We start from the raw sequence: 16,926 nt of genomic DNA on the forward strand, positions 1-16,926 counted from the left end.
CACCACCTTACCGTCCAGCATTCCATGAGGCATCGAAAATGCGACAAAATCATTAGATCAGAGTAACTAGTATCTCACAGTATTACCGACGATCTTCATGCATGCCGTCGCACGGTCGGGGACTGGAATGGTGCCTTACCTTGTACATGCCAAGTGGAGCCTTCCCGATTGGTACAAGAACGTAACCTTGTCACAACAGTAGAACCTCTTCCCAGCAAGACCTGACCACATTCACCCCACCTCTCGCCAAACACCACCACCTCGAATCCGCTTCGAACCCCCGGCATCACGGTCGCGCATCTTTATTGATTCCATCGACACCGACATTTAGCCCAAATAAATCACCCGAGATGGCTGGCGGTGGTAAAGGTACGCGCTGACTTTGCGTCGCGCTCCGAAAGGCCTCGAGAGCTAACAGGATGCGCAGGAAAGACAGGTGGCAAGACAGGAGGAAAGGGCGATGCGCAAGTCAAGACTCCCAAGTCGCACTCCGCCAAAGCCGGCCTTCAAGTGAGTAGCTGCCCAATACGCGTCATCACCATTGCACCCCGCGCAATGCTTCGCGTGCAGCACAAAGAAACCACGCGCTAACGTGCCATCTTCACCACAGTTCCCTTGCGGTCGCATAAAGCGCCATCTCCGAAACCTCACGCGACAGAAGACGCGCATCGGCGCCAAAGCCAGCATCTACCTGACCGCCGTTCTCGAATACCTGACCGCCGAAGTTCTCGAACTCGCAGGCAACGCTGCCAAGGACTTGAAGGTCAAGCGCATCACGCCACGCCATCTCCAGCTCGCCATCAGAGGTGACGAGGAACTCGACACACTCATCCGTGCTACCATTGCCTTCGGAGGTGTTTTGCCGCACATCAACCGCGCATTGCTACTCAAGGTGGAGCAAAAGAAGAAGGGCGGTGCCGCAAAGGCTGGCGAGGTATAGGTGGCTGGTTCTCTGGGCAGTACGCGCACGCGCCATCATCGTGGCAAGACGGACCATTTCGCAAGCCGACTATGGCCTAACAAGCGGTCAAACGTCTGTCACATGTATGGATAAGCACGCTCTTTGTTTGGCTTTACTACACATTCTGCCGTCCTCTTGACGGGGACAGCTCATCTTTCTGCTGAAGTACAGGATGTTAGGATACGGTGTTAACTCTCTTTAGTCAGGCGCGAGAGGATCGGTGTTGAGGTCATGGATTTCATTTGTCCTTTGCGGTATGTAGCAACACTCAATTGATGCCAGTGAGCGACAAGAAAAGCCCATCGCATTCTCCGATCGAACGGTACACGATTTGCACCCAAGACGCGTTCGCGCATATCGCATAGCTACCTCCTCTGGTTCAACAGAAGCGAAAGCGCAATGCTCAAACGCGCATAGCACGAGTGCATGTGTGTTGAATGATGCTCAGACACGCGCTGTGGTGTTTGCGGATTCGGCTTGCGCGACAATCACGAGTATCTCGATTCCGAGTTTGGTCACACGAATGTATACTCCCGTCTCTCAAACCACACATGACGCGAAGGGAAGCTGTATGCTTTGCAAGGCAACCACAGGGTATACCAATGTCAGCATAACATTTCTCTTATTAAAACATTCAATCTTTCTTCATCTCCAAACTATCACAATCTATCATTTCCATCCCTCCACAACTACCCATCGTCAACATGTTTGGATCTCCGTTCAGCCGCGACTACTCTCGCCGCACCCCCATGCCCTCTGCATACGTCTACCCAAGCTATCCAGCCCCAAACCAGACTGCTTACCACCCTCAACATACATACGACGCACCTCGCCAACACCGCCATACGCCGCGTCAACATCCCCAACCACAGTACCGCTCCCCACCCCCTCAACATCACCGCCGTCTCCCTCGCCGCCCCTCACACTACTCCGACATCTCCCCCAGCCCCTCCGAACATGACTCCCGAGATGAAATACGCCCATACTACATGATGCCATCCGGCGACCCCCACGCAAATATCCCACCCCAGTTTCGTCGCCAGAGAAACCATAGCCAACCTCCACCTCCTCCCTCCTCTCCACCCCCCTCGACAAACACAACCTCATTATTCCGCTCTTTCCATGCCAAAGTCACGCCCAGGGCGGCGCAGAAATTGGGTAAAGATGAGATACTCATCTTACCACCCTTGCTTACGCGGCTGCGCGTGCAGATGAGAAGTAGTCATGGGAATGAAACCCTGAGGGTGAATGTAGCAGGCGATACGCCGTTTCGCGATGTTGTTACGCAGCTTGTGCCAGAGGCGGAGTGGAGTGTGAGTGGAAGGGTTAAGGCGTGGGTCAAGATGAGGGGCGCGTGGCTGGAACCCGGGTGCGCTCTTGTTAGTCAGGTTGTGGAGCAAGGAAGGTTTGTGTTTAATGAGCGAGGGGAGGTGGAAGTCAAGATCGAGATCGGGGGTGGAGGAAGAGTACGAGACGTGTAAGAACAAGACTTTGTTTCCGGTTAAAATGATCTTGGATGTAAAAAGAACAACAGGCAATGATTAAGGGCAACTCGAAAATATAAAAGGTAGTTGAACAAAATGCTAGTACATCCATTCGCTCCACATACTCCACCACCCCAGCCGGACCGCAGGATCCGCACTGCTTCGATCCGAAAACGCCAAACTCGTTCTAAGACTCTGAATAGTATGGGTAAGATGCTCCAAGGCATGAGAGGTACAAAAAAGTTGACCTTGAGAAAGAGAACCTCCCTAGGGACCCAAAGGCGAAGTGAAAGAAAAAGGACATTCGTTCGTATACAATACAATGCGACAATGCCATGGAGAAACACAGGAACGAGAGTCATTTGCCTTCATGCCCGTTGTTGTCGTTGAAAATTTGGGCTGCGACCATGCTCCTATGACTTCAGGCTATCCTGCATACTGCGGCTGCTAGCGCTGAGCGGGATGTTGGTTGTAGGAAGGACAGTCTTGGGCTTGCTGTTTTGGCGGACCTTGGCGAGGGCGTAGACGAGACCACTGACGAAACCGACGAAGATGGCGGAGCAGCTGCCGAAGGTGACGGGCGCATCGAAGAATACGAGACCGCTGAGCGCGATGGGCAGCTTGTTCAGAGCACCGACCATGGAGTAGGTTGTCGAAGAGGTGACACGGACGGCCCAGGCGGATGTGTAGGAGATGAAGACTGTGGAAAGACCGGAGATGATCATGACCATGATGACGGTGTTGCGCTGTTCGACGGGGAAGTTCTTTGCGACGTTGGCGGAGGACCAGTCTTCGACGAGGATGGAGGCGACGAGCAGGATCGGGATGGTGAGGAGGTTGTTGTAGTACATGGCTGGTTGAAATTAGCACTTGATCGTATTGTCTTTGGGCTCGATAAACTTACTGTCAAAGTCCTTGAAGTTGGTAAGCTTGATGCGCTTGCGCATGCACAGAACGTAGGTTGCCGAGCAAAAGCAGTTGAACATCATCCAGAGGTATCCGGCGTGCAGAGTCGACATGGCCTCAGTGGTCTTCTCTGCAGCGTGACCCATGCTCGACAAAGCGTGCTGGATGTCTGCCCAGGCCGCAATGACGGAACTGAGGACCATCAGTCCGAAAGAAAAGAGTGCCATTGGTGTAACTGCACCGCCGAACCAGAGCACCTCTCCGTATGCGATCAGGATGATGGTCAGGTTCTTGAAAATGGTGTAGACGGGAATCGAAAGGTACTTGAGCGCCCAGGTAGAGGTGTAGATCATGCCGATGAGGAGGACGGAGATGGGGAACCCTGACGACGTTAGCAATTTTCCGTACTCTCGATGGTAGATTGGACCTACACTTCTTTGCCTCGTCGCTGTTGAAGTCGCGGTAGTTGATGATACCAAGGGCTTTACATATCGAAATGGCTGCTACACAGACGACAGACTGCAATGCGTTAGAATGGCGGTCTGCTGCTTGGGGGAATCATCATACCTGTACGCAGAGTAGGAAAAAGTTGAGGTTGAAGTCTACGCCAGAAAGGACGTATTTGTTCGTAACGGTCATCATAATGGAAGATCCACAGTATGCCAGAACCGCAGCGATTGGGTTCTCTGTGATGGCTACACCTCCCGCGCGGCTTGAGCCCGCTGATCGAGTAGGCGGCGACGCCGCGCGGAACTCCTTGCCGGAGGGCATATCGACCCTGTAGTCGTCGCTCTTCTTGTCGTCGGACATGGTGGTGGAGAGGGGGTCTATACGCTCGCGTGTGGAGAGTTGTGGTATGCGGCAGCGAGACGGGAATGTCCGGGGAGAGGACAGGTGTGTGGCGGCGTATGTGCGACGTGGAAGGAGGGGCGGTCGAGTGAAGAAGAAAAGACAGGAGTGTGGGACCAGAAGGAAGGAGACGGGCGTCGCAAGAGAGATGCGCAGGGACGCGAAGTGGGTGGGTCTCAGCGCTGCCTCTCCCCTGGCCTGGAGTTGCTCTGCTGTTGGTAGTGGTAATTTCACACGCCGCTAGGCCGCCTTTGAATACGAGCAACTTCCTGTCAGCACCACCCTGCCGCCTTAACGAGCTGTGTTCTATTTTTCACTGCTAGCCCTCACTGCAGCGCGTAGCGTAAGCTCTAGACGGTCAGGACATTTCACGCACGCTACCGAGCAGCGTATGTAAACGCGCGTTGTTCGTTCCGGCAGCCTATCGCCACGTGACTTTCCTTATCGAGTCCTGTACTCTTTCCCCTGATCCTTCGACAAGCGACCCCAGACAAAACCAGAAAAATGTCCGCCTTAGATCCCAAAGTCGCCTCCCTCGTTGATCGTGCTGCGCGCGACGACGACTCAGACGAAGATGCGCTTATTGCGTCTCTGGAAGACGACGAGGAATTAGATGCTTTCCGCGAGCAACGACTCCAGCAATTACATCACGAGTATGACAAGGCACGGCGGCTGAAAGAGAACGAGCATGGCAGATACACGGAGATTAAGGATGAGAAGGCGTTGATGGATATCACCACAAGCACGCAATTGTGTGTTGTTCACTTTTTCAAGCCCGACTTCAACCGGTGTCGTATTATGGACACACATCTCGAGGTAAGAACGAACACTGCTACAAAAGGCATTGTCTAACAACGATCCAGTCACTTGCATTATCTCACTACGAGGCCCGCTTCCTCAAGATCAATGTGGAGAACTGCCCTTTTCTAGTCACACGCCTAGGAGTCCAAGTTCTGCCCTGCGTCATTGCTTTCATCGATGGTATCGGAGCTGACCGCATTATTGGCTTTGAGGGACTCGGCCACACTGAGCAAAGCTTCACCACCCGCGATCTGGAGGCGCGTTTGATTCGTGCAAACGTTCTTGCGAGAAACAAGGTCAACGAAGAGGATGAGAGGCGGAGATTGCAGAACGCCAGGGCTCAGCAGCAAGAAGACGAGGATCTGGACTGGGACTGATAATCTCCACATGTCAGCTCGGCTGAAGTGTAAGCGACACCGAATGCCTGGAAGAGGCATTGAGCTGAGACGATGGCGAGGCGCGTGGAAGCACGAAGATTTTATGTATGCTTGCAAAGCTGCGATGATCTGGCTGTGCAACAGGCGCGTCGTCAATTGCTTGGAATGCTCAACATAAAGACAAACTACTTTGAAGAGAAGGATTGCGTTCAAAAGAACTGCGCATGTCCAGCTAGTACAAGAACCAAAACGCTGTTACACATTATTCGCTCAACCAATCAGATCGATAGCGCAAGGAGCATCTGTTCGCTTTCTGGTGCGATGTGTTGTTGATCTGTTGCGAAAAGGCGTGCTGTACTATGCCTCTCTTCTCTTTCAGACAAGTGTCGCAGCAATTATGAAAGACGAGTGTACATGTACAAACAGCACTACGAGTACGAATTCATCGCCAGCAGCTAGCTCTCCAGTCTCCATGTTTTGGGCGGTTGTGGTGAATGTCGCGCTCAGGCGGTTGACTAGCTTACCCCCGCTGGGTAATCCCGATGACGCCATTCGCCACGTGCTTTTGGGCATCTCAAATTATTTCCTTCATACCCAACGGCAAAGTCAACCTCCACAACACATTGCTGTGATACCTTACTCGCGAATCCTACAACCAAAAGATACTATATACTGCAAAATGAAGGCATACTGGTTCGATAACCTCCCGGTAAGTGTTTGCTTCACAGTCTCCACATCCACATGACCTAACCTCCACAGGGCGACCAACGCCAGCCCCATGACTCCGGCCGCTCAGTCGACCCAGACTACCTAGAAAAGCTCGGTGTCATCTACCACAGCGTACCAGAAGTCTCGGGCGTGGAACCAATTGCTACATCGCGCAACTACAAGAACCGGGATGAGATCATCGTCAGCCCAGAGAAGATGGGCGACATCTACGAAGAAAAGGTCAAGTCATTCTTCTCCGAGCACCTACACGAAGATGAGGAGATCCGGTACATCCTCGACGGTGCGGGTTATTTCGATGTTAGGAGTGAGGGCGATGACTGGGTGAGGATCTGGCTTGAGAAGGGTGATTTGATTATTCTGCCGCCGGGGATTTACCATCGGTTCACTACTGATGAGCAGAACGTGAGTGAATTAGGAAAGTGGAAGTTACGGGAGTAGAGTGTGCTAACATGCGTTTTCAGTACATTAAGGCTATGCGACTGTTCAAGGAGGACCCGAAGTGGACGCCGCTGAACAGGGGAAAGGAGACGGACGAGAACCAGTACCGGAAGCAGTACTTGACAGAGTACTTGAAGGCTAAGCAGGGGGTTACAGCTTAGACTTCAGCTGCTTGCGAACCTAATATCCGTTCTCCAGTATTGACAACATGATATCTAGACATTCTTTTCTAGCTTGTTCAGCCACGCCCTGGTGAGCGCTTACTTTAACCTTAAGTCTATTGAGCCCCCATAGTCTCACTCTCACCTCGATTTCGTTCAGCTACGCCGTCGGGAGCATTTGAATCGCTCTCAAGTCTGTTGAACCCCGCGAGTTCTCTCTCACTTCAGTTCTGCCGCTGCGTCTCTGTCCAACCATCGCGACAGCTTCCCGATCGAAGACAAAAGCATTGTTTCACCAACTGCTACCAATTGTCACAGCGATGCGCGACCACCAGAAGTGAAGGTGAAACCGAGTCACGACCGTCAATATAACTCGGCTCACAATGGTATTGTCTCAATGCGCCGGGCCCCCTGCTCGTGTACACAGATTCACTTGTACGCCTCTTCACCTTCTTATTGTTGTGCACTCCGCCGCTCCAGTCGTTCTTAGCCGCGCCATGTACACCACCTAGCTTAACCTGTACACTATCCATCTTTTCAACATCGCACAAGCCAACTGTCTGGCACATCGCAAAATACATACCTGCTACAACACACATCGTCTCGTCAAAATGCCAAAAACATCTAATGGTCAACACCTCTACATCACAGGCTTGAAGAATCTTCAAGAGCTAGTGCACGAATCTGAGTCTGAGGATGAAGAAACTGTCGTTCGAGAGAACCGTTCCAAGACCTCATTTCAAGATATCATGGCTCAGGCTAGGACCTGTCGTGATATGGTCACCCAAGATGGGAAGAGGGCAAACACAGCAGAAGAGAAGGAACCAGAAGTATCAGATTCACGAGCAGACACTCCAAGGTCACGGATGCAGGCCAGTATGCCTGGGGCGATCGGTTTGAGTCATGCTCAGAAGGCCCCACGAGAGAACGACCAGTACCACCCGGAGGACCCTCTCATCGAGCGCCATTCATTCGCAGTCAAGGATACCAACCATCTGCAATCCAAACGGGACCAATACTCTTCAGTGCCATTGTGTAAACACCTGGAGTTATTTCTAGACTGGAACATAGACGACCCCGACAACCGAAAAGGCTCATGGATTCTGAACATCGAAAGATACGAGGAGCCCTCACCTTGGGCAGAGCATCAACACTGCGCTGGCGTAGATGTTACCAAGATGGCTGATGCCTTGGCGATGAGGATAATCAAGAAATTCACTCGACTAGACAATGAGCGAGTGAGCCGAGACTTCGACCGCGGAATAGCGTGTCGACGACCCCCGGCGAAGCAGCGCTTGACACGAGAGCTATGCAACATGTACTCTCAGATCCACCGTGGCAAGGAGAGCAAGCTTGTCGATGAGAAAGAAGCGCTTCGCGAGAGCTTCAATGCGGCCGAGCGGCGCAGAGAGCTGGCTGGGGAATCGCTGCTGCGAGCTCAGAAGTCCCGTGAAACCAGCGGCGCGGCAAAGCCTGTCAACAACGATGTATCAGAGGGTCGTAACAAGGCATCTTCGGCTTCAGTTCCAGGCTCGTCTCCTTCTATCAAGAAGCGTAAGACACCGAAGCAGATTGCAGAGGAGAAGGTAGCTCGCAACCGGAAGCGCAAGGGTTTGAGCGAGATTGCCAGGATTCGCGCTGAGCCTGTCGACCGTTTCAAGCCGACCACGGTAGATGAACGAGACGCCCGATTGGCTAGTGTTGCCCAGCAGGTTCGACATGAACGCGCGGCGGAGACGAAGAAGAGCCCATCTGTGACCAAGCCCTCGTCGAAGTCGAAGAAGTCCGCGGTCGCCATCGATCCTGATGAAGATGTCGAGACTATCTCTCGTCGCCGCGTGACGAAGAAGACCACACTTCCACCAGCCCCGATGTTCTCTGACTCTGAGGATGAACACAGTGAAGAAGGAATCGTCACGAAGCGCAACGCGAGTATAAAATCAAAATCTCAACATATGAGCAAACCAGAGCGCGCTCTCCTCAAAGGCATCGCAAAGGCAGAACAAGAAGAACGCGAACAGTACGCCCAGGACGAACCCGAACCATTACCCACATCCGAAGAGAAAGAAGCAGCATTCCGGGCTGAAATTGAGGCAATTGGACTGGCACAGCTCGCTGCTCAGAAGCGGAAGTTGAGTGACATGGAGGATGATATACCGTCTCATGTCTTGCCTTCTTCTCGACCGATTAAGAAGGCAAAGAAGAATAGCGTTGCGAGAGAAGTTGTGTAGGCTAAGGAAGGAGAAGACGGTGGATTGGATGATCTGTCCGAGGAATATGAAAGTACAGGCTTCTGGATACCGGGGGTTTATTCGAACTTGAGGCTTCAAGTAGAATGGGGTCGTTCACGACGAAACTTTGTGTCGCTTCTAGAGTGGCATGTCATTGTACGCCGTAGCTATCTGATAGTCATATGAGGCAGCAGTTGATTCATCCAGACACTTTTGTATTCATTCAGCCGGTCTATACCATTTCCTTCTTCATGGCGTGACATCAACGTCTGTATGTTTGGCTCAAGTAGAGCCTTGCTAGTGTCGCTATGATGCCAATGACGTTCCCTCAGTGTCTTGTGTAAGAACAATGACATAAAAGATCAACGAGATCGCAGTTTGACTAGAGAAGCTTTGCATTTCGGGTGGAGAAATGATACTATAGACTTGACATCTCCTGGTTTCATTGATCACATCCATACTACAGTGCCACCGCCCGCCTACACCTTGTTTCATGTCAAATAAGCTTAAACACACGAAGCTCGCTCTGTTGGTCCTCGATATCATCCCAGCCAAGATGCATATATCTGCAATCATCATAGCCGAATCCCACTCTCTTGAACGTACCCTCGACCTTGAGAGTGACACCATCAACTTCCCAAGTAATCGGCCGTCCCTCATCTTCTGGGCCAGCTACCCTTTCCAGAAACAAGCCCTGGCAACGAAGCATTGGATTGTCGCCGAAGATCTGCGGGATGCCTACTATAGGCGCGAAATGTGTGACGCGGGACAACACGGTCGTGTCTGTCGGGTCGTCTGGTATCATGTCGATGACTGCGGGGCCGATGGCATCAGAGGATGCATAGCGTTCGGGGATGAGGAAAGGGTTATACGAGCCCAACTCCATTTCATCTTCGTGACCTGATAACGGTGACCGGACCGGGAGGCAAAAGCCAAGGAGCGTCAACTCACACTTGCCCGCTCCAAATACCTCTGTCTCAGAGCTATCAGGCTCCTTGTGCTTCCAGTTCACGACTCGTGTGTAAGTTACGACTTCCGGATCAAAGATAAACTCATAGTACATGATGTTTCCTATAGTCGTCGTCCAGGACCAAGATGGCGCCATCTTCCTCAGTGTAGCAACTGCCTCTGAGTCGCCAGGCTGCTTCCGATGGGGACGGAGCCACAACAGCCACTTTTCTAGCTGCAATTTCCAGAGCCCGAAGAGGTAATCTTCCTCCGGGAACTTGTCAGGCATGGCTTGCTGCAACGCTCCCACTACGCCTTGTATTGCGGCTAAGCGATCAGTCCATTTGGTCAGTCTTTTTTCCGAGTACCGCTTTACAATCTCGGCCCATAGTTTCGAATGGTTGAAATTGGGTTGGTCGGTCGCGCGGGAGTCTTCTACACGGAGTAGTTGACCAAGAGTACGCACGTTGAAGAAATGGTCGTCTTCGCCGATATATCGAACGGCGTTTTCATTTGCCTCCTTCCGACACTCGCATCTCTCGTGCTGGCTACACTGCCAGGCTAGTTCAGATGGTGTAGCATATAGTATTCTGCGCGCTAGAAAGCTCTCTTGGAACACCCATGCGCGGGTAGCGAGGGGGGTGAGAAGTTCGTCGATGTCGACATCTTCTATATTGGGGCGCGACGAATGATGTGCTGGGTTGCTCCAGTACTGTTCCTCTCGCTCGCGAATGGAGAGTTGAACTGTACGAGACGTGCCGTCTGGCATGTGAAAGGGTACCTCAATACGCTTGAGGGGTGCATTCGCGGCAGGGCTGAGGGACAGAAATCCTTCCTGGACGCTGGACGCACTCTGTGCCGAGATGACCAGCTCGGCTCCTGGGTAGATGGACTTCATGCGTGGAATTTGGTCCGTCCAGTCTTGTATATCATCTTGTACTATGCATAGCGCATCAATCTGTTGTCTGAGGTCAGCTTCTGGGATAGATACAGTTCATGTATTGGTTGCTTTACCCATAGGTATCGCAAGCCAAAAGCTTTGCACACGTGGATGGCATCGGCGAGGGTGCGAGGGAGTGTCGAGATATTGATGCCTTGCATATGGGTCTCGAGATTACTTTTCAGCGTCTTGAGGGAGCCGGTCGTACCCCATGCGTAACTGAGACAAGCATAACCTTCCTGCTGTTGTGCTGAGGCTGATGCAATCGATGCGCTATCCACAAGGCGAATAGGATTAGTTGCGAGATCGAGGACACGACGTGGCCATTCACCCTTTCCTGGCGCACACGACGGATGATCAGCCTTGCATTGCTCGAACCAGCTGCGCGCTTGACTCAAACGATCTTCGAGATTGCTTAATAGCTCTCGGTACTTGTCGTTTTCACTATTGCGTATACCGAGCCATGGAATAGCAGAGTCTTCTCCAGCATCTGTTAGGCTGTTAGCATCATTTTCAAACACTCCCTCATTCCTCATTCCTTTAAAGGTGACTTAGGCTGATAGAAAGAAGCCTGACTAGCTGTAAAGAACTTACCAACCGGAGTGTAGATCTGGTAATCATTCGGCCTGTTATCAACATACTTCCGGCCAAACAGCACCCCACCGCCATATGATTCACCGTCCTGCTTGCAGGCCACATTTAAGACATTCTGGGGGTCAAAAAGGTGCCAATGGTCAACCGCCTCTTTGCGCCTAATATCGATAGTCGTGAATTCCGGCCGTCGAATATCGGTGACGGCATCAAGAGCCTGCAAGATGATTGAACATCCCTGACATTCGCCAGCAGAAACAAGGAAGTCTGCCGTTGGCGTGCTGGTTTCCACGCCGTTGGCGAAATGGTGGCATATGATGCATGATGGGGTTTCCTGGTCTCCTCCGTTTGTGGGAGGCTGTTTTGTGTCGTTTGTGTCGGATTCGACGCGGTATTGCTCATCAGGAGAAGCTTGGAGATGATCCGAGATCATACCCGCACGCGCCGGCGATGATGCAGCCCGAGATTCCTCTACCCCTCGGGCAAAAGCGTCTGCCATGCGCTCTACGAGCTCAGACCAGTCTGACGTCATCGTCACTTACCCAAGATGCTAACGAATCGAGTCGCCTGCGATAGCACCTGATCGATGCAGTAGTACCGACCTATTTTACAGAAGTCGGGAAAGATAGAACTCTTGTGTGTTTTAAGGCACGTCGCATTCGTATACGAATGCCTCAGCTGACTTGGCAATCCTTCCAAGGTCCTAAAGTATACTTCAGCCGCACAGAATTAGGCAGGTTCGAACAACTAAGGGCCGAAAGCTCAACATACTTACCGCAAAGATCAGCCGGTTCTAGGCTTCCGTTTCAGGAGCAGGAAGTTGCAGAGCTTGCATCCATATGCATCCGCTCCAAGATTCTCGAACAATGCAGGCGATTCACGAAAACAAATCCAGATCTATGAACATCGCCTACGGAATGACTAGAGTGCGCCTTGACTCAGATTGCGGTCTGGTCCTTCGGGCATCGCATACGTAAATTGCACATCGAAGGAACCTTGGAATGTTCGGAAGGCACATGATTCAAATGTATCGTCTATCAAGCCATAGAAACCGCATACACACCCTCCCAAAACCCTCAAATGGTATACCCAGAACGCCAATCTCCAATCCCCAAACTACCACATCCCTTCCCTTCACATCCCCATCCCCATACCCTTCAATCCTCTAACATCCTCCACCTCCACCACCACCGCCGCCGCCTCCATCACCTCCTCCACCTCCACCGCTGCAACCTCCACCATCTCCTCCGCTGAAGAAGCCACCGCCGCCTCCGTATCCTGCTGTGTATGCGTATGCGCCTCCCGTGTCGCTACCACCACCGTAATGCCGCTTGTTGCGCTTCGAGACCTTTGTTTGCCGCATCGGGGGCGGGTACTCAGAAGGTGATTTGGACATTCCGCAGCCCATTTTGGCAGGTGTTGGCTTTTGTTGTTGGTGTGTTGGTGTGTTGAGTAGGTGCGTAGGAGGCTTTGCGTGCTCGTATGACTTTTTCAAGCGTGGTCTTAGGTGATGTTGATATCCAAAGGTATGTGGGTTTGAGATGAGTGAAGTACGAAGATGCGTATGGGTTCTCTGTTAGAGAAGATAGCGTGGATGTGTCGAAAGTTTGTTCGTGATGATGATATGCCCTTATCCTCCCACGGAACCCTCGACCCTATATACCACCCACGGTACTCATCATGCTCACCTCACCACACTACCAGCCACGAAATCTGCCTTACCCGTACACAGCACTGTCATCAGGCCCCCCGAACACAGCAACAACAGCACCCACAACCGTCACAACACCTACCCCAATTCCGTCCTAACCAAGCGAGACATCCAGTCGCATCACCCACTAATCCCACAAACGTGACCGCCCCAGCCCCAACCCATCAGCAACCAGGCGTCCAGCGTCCGACCACTACCCAATCTAGTTCGTCGTGTTCGTTTACTCGGATAAGGCATCCCCCACCTTTGGATCAACAAAACGACCAACACAGATTAGGAAGTAATCGAGCGCACACATACTGCGCACAAGGTCTCGCAATGCCACAAATGCGCACATCGTTTACCGCATGAGCTTCGCAGGGCTGAGTCTACAGTAGTTCGGTAGGTGGATGGAAGGACGCTAGAAGCGAGGCTGTGCCCCCGTTCTGCCGATCACGTGGGACGTCAAGCCCACACGTGGACGCTGGCTACCTGGAAGACACGGAATAGATGGCCTGCATCATACATTACTACCTAGGTATCAGCACGAAAGCCTGCAATATCTTAACACAACCTTAGAGCTTAGGCTTCTGGTGCTTCGACTTCCATCCTCCTGTCCCGGTCGCTGTTCAAATCTTCCCTCGAACGCGGTGATCCAACGACCCAAAGCCTACGTCGGCCCGAAACCAGCAGTTCGGTGTCCTTTATCGGGTTTAGACCAATCTTCAATCTTCCATGGAAGCAGCGAAGAACATTATTATGGAGTTTAGCATCTGCATCTAGCAACCTGTCAGGCAGAGAGTTAAGATAGCGAGCTGTGGCTGTGTATTCCTGTCGATCGATCGCTGGCTCGTGAGCGAAACTTGGTAAACTTGTGATGTAGTACCGTCTGCCGCGGAATCTGAAAGGGGACCTGCGTAGTGATGTACAACGCAATGTGATGCTGTCATGTCTGCTATAGAGATAGTACCTCGCCTGCGATACGTGTATTGCGCCGAAATCAGATAAGGCGTCCCGATTTGCCCTTAGTCTTCATCCGTCAATCTGGCTACTAGGTACCACCTCACAGCCCTCCCATCTCACGTGCCGACGAAAACCCGCATATTGAACTTTCAAAATTATGTCATTGGAGTATATAGCGCCGTGTCGATCGATAACATTCACAGAGAGACCCGAATATATAGAAGGAAAAAGAGAAGCAAGGGAAAAAAAAGATGCTAGAAGCATACACACAAGAAAGATGGGGTCTCCAAACTCCCGGCCGAACCGCCCCTAGAAAGAAAGGTCTCAAGAAAGCGCCCGTGGTCTCCGAACCGTTCAGCCAATCTAGTCGTCGTAAAGTTTTTCTTTTTCGCGGGAGGGGGAAAAGGCGTAAAAAAAGTCTTGATCAATGAAGGAGGCTGCAACTCCCCCATTCTAACACGTCTGCCGTGAAATCTCGATCCAGAAATGCGAAAAAAGCGTGGAAGTAGCCAAAGAAGTGAGAACCTCTCGTATCCGCCCAAAACGCTCGTTGTACCACGTAATCAAGTCTGCCCCAAGCACGCGCGTGTGTGACTCCAATGATGTCGTTTCGCGTCTCACTTTCCGCCCTGCTTCTTCGCCTTGAGCGCAAGATGCGAGTACACCCATCCACCGCCAAGCGCGAGGAGTACACCGAACCATTCCCTTCCGCTCAATATCTTGCCCTCGCTGTACCACCCTATACTCAGGATCATGATGGTCTTGAGATGGCTGACAATGTTGAATGTGAGGGCGCTGGTGCGACCGATGATCAAGAACTGACTCAGGTTGTACATCGAGGCCATGATGCCGGAGGCGCATACGCTCCAGAGGATGTCGGTGGGTACGGTTGATAGGTTCGGGATGGTGTCGAAGAAGGGCACGAAGGGGATGAGGAGGCAGACGGAGATTGGCGCTTGGTTGAGCAGGAGTTGGGGTGGCGAGACGGCGAAGTCTTCGATCTTCTTGCCGATCCAGATCTGGTACAGAGCGGTACTGCAGAATGCCAGGGTCGCGACGATGACACCGAACAGCTGGGTCTTGGCCGCCTCGTTGATGGTGAAGGAGACGCCAATGCATGTTGCGAGAATGGCAGCCAGCATGTATCGTGTAACCTGCTTTCGGAAGAGGACGAAGTTGATGAGGACGACGGTCGGCGTAGTCATGACCTTGGAAAGCTGGTAGAAGCCGATCGAGTTGAAGGTCAAGCTAAGGTTGCCAAGCACAACGTAGCCGGCGAAGAAGCCGCAGACGGGCAGCATGTTCCAGACATTCAGCCGTACGGCCTTGAAGGCATGAAAGGGTCGGAGGGTCGAGATGAAGAGGACGAGACCGGTGGCTGTGAAATGCCACATGACGACCATGAGCTGGCATCCTTTGAGCTGCTTGTCGCTGAACACTCTATCCGACTGTCAGCGGGTCCCCCACTAGCTCTACTGCATGTTGCATACCGCTTGCTCAGGAAGATCAAGCCCAGTGTTGACAGCGTATTCAGAGCGATCCAAAAACACGTTATCAGCTTCTCCTTGAGCGGTACTGGCGTAGGCTCGGCTACGGGCTTCTCGAAAGTGGGCAGCTCTTCGAGCTCGTGGGACTCTCGGGGGTCAACATTGTCGACGAGACCCTCGATTGAAGGGCGCTTCTCAACTGCGTGTTCAGTTAGTCCTGGTGTGTCTTATTCCTGACAGGTGATATGCCGACGCCCATGTGTCAAGGGTCTAGGCGGTGTCCGGGGTTCGACGTACCCATGGTATGTGATATTGAGTTGAGAATGTAGCGAGCGACGGTGGAGGGCTCGTGTGGGCTATGCCTTCATGCCAGTGCCAGAGGGAAGGCGCGAGCTGGCAATGCGAGGGAAGGCGTAGGACGAGGCAGGCGCGGGCTGACTTGGTTGTCGCACGGTAGCGGGTGGGCCGGGGAGGGTTGCGGCGGTGCAGCAGATCGTCCGGTGTGGCTTCAGACGCGGACGATGCAGTTGCAGCGACCAGAGACAACAACAAAGAGGCAGAAGAGGATGAGGCGGTTCGGGGAGGGCTGCCGGAGAAAAGAGACAAGGCGAGGCGGGGAGGGCCAAGGGGGTACACGACAAAAGGCCCAAGTAAGATGCTATCCGAAAGGGATCCTCAGACGCCAAGGCGACTGCTGAAGGGGGCGAAGACGATGCAGGGTTCGTTGTTCAGGCACGTGCCCGTAAGCCACAAGCCTCATCTCCACGGCCAATCAATCCCACCTTAGCGCCACGCTGTCCAGCCAAATCTACGAGGTTAATTTTAGGCCTCGATGCGGTAGCGCTACTGCTTTTGGTTCCGTCCACTGTCTATACGGGCTTGCAGCATCGTGAAGAGCTTCAATCTCCTCGAACTCGCAGTGTGATATACAGTGGTGATCAGCTTGGCACTCTCCCTTACCCACTTCCCAAGACACATTGGTCGTTTGGGCGTTGCTTCTGGAGTGCCGACACATCCGGCTCCGCTCCGCCCATCTCGGGCAGAATATCTCCCTCGTAGCACCTGTGTTGCTCCGATTACGAATCTTGGTGCCCTAACACGGCGGACGCAGCATTTGGTGTCCCTTCCGGATCCGCTGGGTGGTGCCACCTACGACTACCCGTACCGGTAATCTGCATGTTTGCGCGTCCTGATGCATAGTCGCAACTCTGCAACTTGTTGGCATTGTGAAGGTTTTGGGGGTATGCTTGTACGGTTGCCAGCGGAGATTTCGTCGCGGACTCCAAGATTTAGTTGCACCGAGCGCCGAATCTTATGTCAGTTTGGTCTTCTCATAGACTCAATTCAGATAAGGAAGGTACGATCATGAC

At 52.5% G+C, this 16,926-nt stretch overlaps 7 protein-coding genes across 7 annotated transcripts; 4 read left to right on the forward strand and 3 right to left on the reverse strand.

Moving 5' to 3' along the window:
- Window positions 1-350: 350 nt before the first annotated feature.
- Window positions 351-940, forward strand: HTZ1 (histone H2A.Z; the record flags this gene model as incomplete). The annotated part of the gene is made up of 3 exons (XM_049382084.1): window positions 351-369; window positions 428-510; window positions 611-940. 3 exons carry the CDS (start codon window positions 351-353, stop codon window positions 938-940), a joined length of 432 nt encoding a protein of 143 aa, XP_049228162.1.
- Window positions 941-2,858: 1,918 nt separating this feature from the next.
- VRG4 (GDP-mannose transporter into the lumen of the Golgi) lies at window positions 2,859-4,161 on the reverse strand (the record flags this gene model as incomplete). Its single annotated transcript, XM_049382085.1, has 4 exons — window positions 2,859-3,298; window positions 3,350-3,733; window positions 3,783-3,870; window positions 3,919-4,161. 4 exons carry the CDS (start codon window positions 4,159-4,161, stop codon window positions 2,859-2,861), a joined length of 1,155 nt encoding a protein of 384 aa, XP_049228163.1.
- Window positions 4,162-4,704: 543 nt separating this feature from the next.
- J4E87_010513 (uncharacterized protein) lies at window positions 4,705-5,378 on the forward strand (the record flags this gene model as incomplete). The annotated part of the gene is made up of 2 exons (XM_049382086.1): window positions 4,705-5,016; window positions 5,064-5,378. The coding sequence occupies 2 exons, from the start codon at window positions 4,705-4,707 to the stop codon at window positions 5,376-5,378; spliced, it is 627 nt and encodes a 208-aa protein (XP_049228164.1).
- A 679-nt stretch (window positions 5,379-6,057) lies between these two features.
- On the forward strand, window positions 6,058-6,706 carry ADI1 (1,2-dihydroxy-3-keto-5-methylthiopentene dioxygenase; the record flags this gene model as incomplete). The annotated part of the gene is made up of 3 exons (XM_049382087.1): window positions 6,058-6,087; window positions 6,138-6,509; window positions 6,569-6,706. 3 exons carry the CDS (start codon window positions 6,058-6,060, stop codon window positions 6,704-6,706), a joined length of 540 nt encoding a protein of 179 aa, XP_049228165.1.
- A 611-nt stretch (window positions 6,707-7,317) lies between these two features.
- Window positions 7,318-8,937, forward strand: J4E87_010515 (uncharacterized protein; the record flags this gene model as incomplete). Its single annotated transcript, XM_049382088.1, has 1 exon — window positions 7,318-8,937. One exon carries the CDS (start codon window positions 7,318-7,320, stop codon window positions 8,935-8,937), a length of 1,620 nt encoding a protein of 539 aa, XP_049228166.1.
- Window positions 8,938-9,433: 496 nt separating this feature from the next.
- Window positions 9,434-11,849, reverse strand: J4E87_010516 (uncharacterized protein; the record flags this gene model as incomplete). The annotated part of the gene is made up of 3 exons (XM_049382089.1): window positions 9,434-10,843; window positions 10,933-11,315; window positions 11,420-11,849. The coding sequence occupies 3 exons, from the start codon at window positions 11,847-11,849 to the stop codon at window positions 9,434-9,436; spliced, it is 2,223 nt and encodes a 740-aa protein (XP_049228167.1).
- Window positions 11,850-14,686: 2,837 nt separating this feature from the next.
- On the reverse strand, window positions 14,687-15,857 carry J4E87_010517 (uncharacterized protein; the record flags this gene model as incomplete). Its single annotated transcript, XM_049382090.1, has 3 exons — window positions 14,687-15,509; window positions 15,560-15,755; window positions 15,854-15,857. 3 exons carry the CDS (start codon window positions 15,855-15,857, stop codon window positions 14,687-14,689), a joined length of 1,023 nt encoding a protein of 340 aa, XP_049228168.1.
- Window positions 15,858-16,926: the final 1,069 nt, after the last annotated feature.

This window comes from Alternaria ethzedia (assembly GCF_023757985.1).
Source record: "Alternaria ethzedia strain BMP 0044 chromosome Unknown scaffold_50, whole genome shotgun sequence".
Classification (NCBI taxonomy): domain Eukaryota; kingdom Fungi; phylum Ascomycota; class Dothideomycetes; order Pleosporales; family Pleosporaceae; genus Alternaria; species Alternaria ethzedia.